This window comes from Limanda limanda, chromosome 1, assembly GCF_963576545.1.
Source record: "Limanda limanda chromosome 1, fLimLim1.1, whole genome shotgun sequence".
NCBI classification, from domain to species: Eukaryota; Metazoa; Chordata; class Actinopteri; order Pleuronectiformes; family Pleuronectidae; genus Limanda; species Limanda limanda.
Window position 1 is genome coordinate 26,901,143 of NC_083636.1, and position 6,996 is coordinate 26,908,138.

At 39.9% G+C, this 6,996-nt stretch overlaps 1 protein-coding gene across 2 annotated transcripts; it reads left to right on the top strand.

Moving 5' to 3' along the window:
• The first annotated feature begins 2,387 nt into the window (after positions 1 to 2,387).
• On the top strand, positions 2,388 to 5,415 carry fbp1b (fructose-1,6-bisphosphatase 1b). 2 transcript variants are annotated; one of them, XM_061069714.1, is made up of 8 exons: positions 2,388 to 2,629; positions 3,352 to 3,514; positions 3,620 to 3,712; positions 4,149 to 4,289; positions 4,391 to 4,528; positions 4,670 to 4,789; positions 4,915 to 5,104; positions 5,215 to 5,415. In XM_061069714.1, exons 1-7 carry the CDS (start codon positions 2,460 to 2,462, stop codon positions 5,101 to 5,103), a joined length of 1,014 nt encoding a protein of 337 aa, XP_060925697.1. In that variant the 5' UTR covers positions 2,388 to 2,459; the 3' UTR covers position 5,104; positions 5,215 to 5,415. The 2 variants fall into 2 exon arrangements, with proteins under 2 accessions (XP_060925697.1, XP_060925689.1); XM_061069706.1 differs by having other exon boundaries at positions 2,390 to 2,629; positions 5,212 to 5,415.
• Positions 5,416 to 6,996: the final 1,581 nt, after the last annotated feature.

Below are 6,996 nucleotides of genomic sequence, written 5' to 3' on the forward strand. Positions count from 1 at the left end.
AGGACTGTGAAACACCACTCCATGAAGTCCAGGAGCTGTGAACATGATGTATGGAAGCTGCTCCAGGTCAGTCAGGTGATGAATATATCCTAACAAAATACTGATGATCTTAAAACAGTTACACATCACAGAAACTATATGATTTTTGTCTATTGTCTCTAAATCCATTAGTCATCTGACAAAACACCATATGACCTGTTAATTAGCATGCAGCCTTAAACAATTGTATGACTTGTCAAAGGACATATTTTACTTAGTGAATGAAATTTTCTCTACAAATATCCATCTAGCGCATTTTTATACAAAAAAGAAGCTGATCAAACATCACTGTCAACTGGTTAATGTTGTTAAAGTCCCAGGATCCCAGATTAAAACAAAAGGATCATGGTTTTATGGTTTTTACTCTGATACTGTCAAGCAAACTCCCCTTCAACATCAGATCAGCAGAGTGAGTAGCTCAGTTTAAAAAGCAGTTTCCAAAACTATTCTGTATACATTTAAGTTTATTTCTATATTCTAGTGTTTACTTTTATGTCATTCTTCTTTCATCTGCTCCTTGTAACTCTGGTTTTGAAAGTGCTATAAAAATAAAGTTTATTTTTATTTAACATAAATTTTCCCGATGTGACATATGAGCTACACCTTCCTTGAGCTGAGTGATAATGATTTATTATTATTCTGTAGTTATTTGTATGATGTCACTGGACCTAACCTGCTCTAATGCTGCAGTTCCAGTTACAAACAGCAGGAAGTGCCATGCTCCTTGGAATTGAGTCTTTTCCTCCACCTCCTTCATATCCAGCAGCTTGTAAATTGCACAGTGACATCATGTGGACACAGTGGAGAATTGCATTTTACAAATTTGTCACACAAGAGCAAGATGATCAAAATACTCATTCAGAGTTTTGAGCAGCAGTTGCAGAAGCATTTTAACTGCAGTTATACCATTTACCATCAACAACTAGAGGAGCGTGTGTGTAAGCATCAAACATGACGTCATAGTAGTTGCTGTTGTTTTTCCTGGTGTCTTGCTCAAAGTTCAAAGTTCCTCTTCAGCCTCATGTTGTGAAATGGGTCATGCAGGTTTACAGTGTGTTGTAAGTCCAGTTACTTCACGAGCCCTGTCAGGTCTTTTTTCCCTTATCATGTTTGTGTCCCACACGGAGCAAATGGATTACATGCACACACTGCGGAGACACAGTAGCCTGGCAACGCTCCGCCTGACTTTTTTATCACAAACACTGAATTATCAGCACATGTGAAATTAAAGGGATTATACAAAACCAGGGTAGAGAAGGACAAGGAGCCTCATTACTTGGACTTTGCCCTGGATCATGCAGAGAAGGCATGTTTTTAATAGTTAATACTGCTGAGTGCTAAATCCTTCATGTCCAGTACAAGCTGTGATGACACTTTGTAAAAAAAAAAAAAAAAAAACATTTTGAGTGAAGGAATTTGTTTTGCAAGGAAATAGTGTATTTTTGTTTGTTAGAAAGAATACATGAAACTTGATGCAAGTGTGTGGTATGGATCAGGGGAGAGCCCATGACATTTTGCCTGATCCAGGAATGTTTTTTTTATTTCTTTAACATTACGTGATGGCGTCTCTTTCAAAAGTAAGAATTCATGGATCTTGATGAAGAATCAGGCACATTCAAGGAACTGACATCTGTGAGTGTGTAAGATTTGGTGCAGCTTGATATAATTTAATGGAACTGTTGGGCCGTGGCAGAGGTATGCACCCAACTGAGTACCATTGAAATGATTATTAGTGAATTTTTAATTCAAATCTTTGCTTACAACTTATATTTAGCTTAGTTTAAAGTGCAGACTGAATCAATCAGATTGAGTCAGACTACAGGTTTGTCCTGGCAATTTCTGCAATCCCACTCTACCAACGAGGAACAAGACACAATTCTCTTACAGTATTGTCACACTTTAATGCTCAGAGCATGTTGCATACAACAAAGGTTAGTTTGTAATATGCACACCGATGGGAACAGTTCTTTGTTTTTATACATTTGGCTCATCCCTCCTACTCTGGTTGGGGTTGTTACAAAGTCAAAGGTTGAGATCTTCTGATAAAATCTAAACAACAATGCCTTAGTTAAAGCAATCAGGCCAAGATTCATTCAGTTGTACAGGATACAGCATGATCAAGGTTACATTGTATGAGATTCAATCATGATCAATCAAAGGGGAAATAAACATGATCATACTGTGGTCAAATGTTACATTTCCCTTACAGTGTCTACTATCTTTGCCCTTTGCTCTCGTAGTAACAGAAGCGATCAAACCATTCCCTAGGCTGGGAGAACAGACGTTTGTGATTGGTTGGAAGAGCTGCACACCCCTGCCCCTGCCCCTATCTCTGTTCCACGGTCTACTTTTTAACTTGGGGACAAGGCTCACCTGTTTCACTTGAGGCATTAGGTCCCAGTCCCACGCCTGACAGCAAAATGTCTGACAAGGGAGAATTCGATACCAACGTGTTGACCCTCACCAGGTTTGTTCTGGAGCAGGGCAGGAAGGCCCAGGGAACAGGGGAGTTCACCAACCTGCTCAACTCCATCTGCACAGCCGTCAAAGCAATTTCCACAGCTGTCAGGAAGGCTGGTATCGCTAACCTGTGAGTAGTGTTTCATTTCAAATGTGGCAATGAAAAAAAAACTGCGTATCTGACTATTAAGCTGAGTGAAATGAATGAGGGAAAACTATGCACTGATGTCCCTGACTGTGACTGTGACACTTCCCATGACAAATAACAGGCCAACTGTACTTTGGACAATCCAGTTCTAGTGTTTAGCGTATTGCGTATCTCTCCCCTGGTGCTTTTTTTATATATCTTATTTTGTTTCCTTTTTTAAAATTTATACCACAGCAAATTCCTTGTATGTATAAACCTGCCTGGCATTACACCTGATTCTGATGATTTGCACAATATTAAACCTTTTAATAGATTTTACTTAATGATTTTCATTTTAACATTTCTTTGTTTGCCTTTCTATTCTATATCAGGACATTTATTTTTTCTCACATTTAAATGTCTGTAAAACATGTAGCGTGCAGTCTGGAGTTATACATGAGAACCAGTTTTGACTAAGGCCTTGGCCAAAGGTAAACTCTGCACATGTTGTGCATTATCCCCCAGGGCAGAGGTCGTCAAGATAAAGGGCTTTTCAGATCTTTCTCGCAATGTGGAAAAAATCAATTAAAAAGCGTAAGAGGACAGTTTCTAAATGTATTTTTCATCACATTACCTTAACTGTGTTTTAGATTTACTTCGAAATCCATAGCTTTAACTGTAAATCTCTAAAATCTTCAATCTTGGTATCTCTCCTACCCTTGAAGATATGGGATCGCTGGAAGCACCAATGTGACGGGGGACCAGGTGAAGAAGCTGGACGTCCTGTCCAATGACCTGGTCATCAACATGATCAAGTCCTCCTTCTCCTCCTGTGTGCTCGTGTCGGAGGAAGATGAGAAGGCCATCATCGTGGACCCAGACAACAGAGTATGTGCATCTGTACAGTATACACATGCATGGTTGTTCTCTTTCTTTATGGAGAGTTTTATTTTGTCAGTATTATGACACATTATTATTTTTCTCATCCCACAGGGAAAATACATTGTGTGCTTCGATCCACTGGATGGTTCCTCCAACATTGACTGTCTGGTTTCTATTGGAACAATTTTTGCCATCTACAAAAAGGTTAGTTATGATCCTGCAGGTTAAATCCATAAAGTTATTGAATCAGCCTATCGTTACAAAAGAGGTAAATTCTTTACTCATATCTTTGTCTGTTAATGTGTCAGCAAATCTAATCAAAAGGGTTAGCGCACATTGATTAATACTGTGCATTGATGTGCAGCACTTTCTCCTTCACACATCACTCACACTGCTGGCAAAGCCATCAGGGGCAACTTGGGGTTCAGTATCTTGCCCAAGGACACTTTGGCAAGCCGAATGGGGGAGACTGGAGTTGAACCTCTGGCTTTTTGACAACTCAATTTCACTTTTAGTGAAATATCTTGCCAACTGTCATGCCCGCTACAGGATGAATTCCAATAACTTTCATTGCTTTACTTTCCTTAAATGTCTAAAATATCTTTCCCTGTTGTGATATTTTCCACGTCTTTTTCTGTAGAGCACGGACGATGAGCCTTGTGAGAATGATGCTTTGCAACCTGGAAGAAACATGGTTGCTGCAGGTTACGCTCTGTATGGCAGTGCCACCATGATGGTCCTCTCCACTGGACAGGGAGTCGACTGCTTCATGCTCGACCCCGTAAGATGGCGTCCAAGACATTACCATAACCTGATAATATACTGAATACATAAACTTGTTGTTGCTATGATCACTTTTGATGATGTGACATTTCTCTGCAGGCAATCGGTGAGTTCATCTTGGTGGATCGGGATGTGAAGATTAAGAAAAAGGGAAAAATCTACAGCTTGAATGAGGGATATGCGCAGCACTTTTACCCAGATGTGACCGAGTACCTGCAAAAGAAGAAATACCCAGAGGTACTGGCAATGAATGAACTTTTACAAAGATTTTACAAAGGACAAATGTTAAACTGGCTTCCAGTAGCCATCTTTATTGTATTTGGTAAATGCTGACCATCACAAAACTGACTTGTAAATTCTCCACAACCTGTTTTCCAGGATGGCTCTGCTGCATATGGCAGTCGGTATGTTGGCTCAATGGTAGCTGATGTTCATCGTACTCTGGTTTACGGAGGAATCTTTTTGTACCCTGCTAATGTCAAGAGTCCAAAGGGCAAGGTGAGCAGACAGAGCTTCTAAAAAAGTCACTCACATGATCTGTGTTAAGTCGCTTTAAATGACACGTTATTTGATATATACGTTCACATTCACGTTCACCAGTCTGTCTGCTTCTTGTTTTTCAGCTGAGGCTGCTGTACGAATGCAACCCCATGGCCTTCATCATGGAGCAGGCAGGAGGCATGGCCACCACAGGATCCATGAACGTTCTGGACATCCAGCCCACCAATATCCACCAGCGAGTCCCTGTGGTCCTCGGATCCCCTGATGATGTGCAGGAATACATTTCCATTTTCAAGAAGCATAACAAATGAGGTACTCGGATCTGCTAAGTATAAAACTAACACACAAGACATAATAATATCAGTGTAAATTGGCAAACTGTCTTGGTTAATAAGTTATGTTTTCCTCTTTTAACCCAGCAGGCAGAGTCTGGAGTCTGGAGCTTACAAGACCCAATCAGCACATTTCTTTCTACTCATTCCCTCGCTGCACTGATAAAGGAACCTGGAGCCTCAATGGACCTATGAACACCTCACACAGTGGTCATTACACACACTTATTGTGGTGTGTGTTATTTGAAGGGACTCACCCTGTATTTTTTAAATAAACACAAATGAAACGATTCTCATGTTCTTCACTGACTTTCCAAAGTTGAATATTTATGTGTGTATTGAGGATTATGTCTCTACGTTAGGATAGTTTTATTCTTACATACCAAAAACACTGTTGGTTGGTATAACATTCACTAATTAGCAAGTGCAAGGTGTGTAGGATCCTGTGATATCATCCGCAGTGAAGAGCGCCCCCTGCTGCCACAAAGACTGATTGGACAGAATCAAAAACCTTAATTTCGTATGATACAATGGAGGACAACAAAAGTGTGTATTTCCATTGACTGTGTATAAAGATGGACAATATGACAGCTCCTCAAAAGTGAAGTCAACATGTATTGGTCGCCACCTGGAGGCTGGTTGCAGTATAGGTCAGAATCCTGCCTCCTCTGCGTTTGAGGAAGGGACATGGGCCAAACTAAAAAGTCTGAATATTTTAATATAAAATAGTAAAAAGTCCACAGACTATCCGAGGAGCAGATATGAGAACACACCATGAAATCCTTTGCATAATTCACTGTGAGCATGTGGGTGTGTTGATGTTTCTAACATGAGACAGATGCAAAAAAATAAAAAAAATATCTCAGGATGAAAACGTGGTGCCATACACGTAGAGGACACAAATACAAGAGCTGACATATCCCCAAATCCCTCAAGTCCAAAAGAGTTCCACCACCATGATAAATGTATTTACTCTTTGGTTTTTGGAAGGATTCAATCAAAAAAGAAATATGATAATGTCTTTATCTTGCGTGTTTAAACTGTACAATGATCCAAGAGTAACCCAAAAGTGAGCCGTCAAAATTTGGACAGAGCCCGGTTAGCCAGGTTTCCAGTCTTTATCCCAGCTAAGCTAACTTGGTTCTGGCTCCAGCTTCATATTTAATGGAAATATATATATATATATATATATAATATATATAAGAGGTATTGAGCTTTTTATTTGACTGCCTGCAAGAGAGAATATTGAACCGTTCTCAGAATATTGAACCCTTCATCTGTCTTTGTTGGAACTTTTTGCCCATTTGCAGCTTTCATTTCTCTCAGACTCTGTGTTGACAGATTCTGATGGTTTCTAGTATCAGCAGGAAACCCTGACAGGCCTCAGCGGCGGCAGAAAGGTTTTGGCTGTGCCTCTGCACTAATGAGCCGAAGAAAGTAACTGAGAAAAACCAAAAGATCCAGCAGTGTGCTCGCACTCTAGCCTCATTCAATCAATCAAGTTTATTTAGGAAAGCAGTCATTATGGTGCGTAGAACAACAACGTCTGCAAAGACCAGTGTGTATCTCTCCCAATATGGTCCTGTAGTTTCCAGCAAAGGAAAACAATAGATTGGAAGTCTGGTTTGAAGCCGAATCAGATTTTAATAATGTTGAAACACAATAATAACAACTAGGCTGTGTTGCTCACTGGCTGTGTCACTTGGAAACTTGGCAGTGTGGAGTCGAGTGGAATTTTTATTGCTTTTTTTACTCACATCTTGGCAATTTAAAGCCTCTTAATGTCAGAATATTGTAAGTCATATGAAAGTTAAATCATGTGAACTGAAAGCAGATGTTTGATCAGACATGGAAGGCTTGGTCGACTTTGAA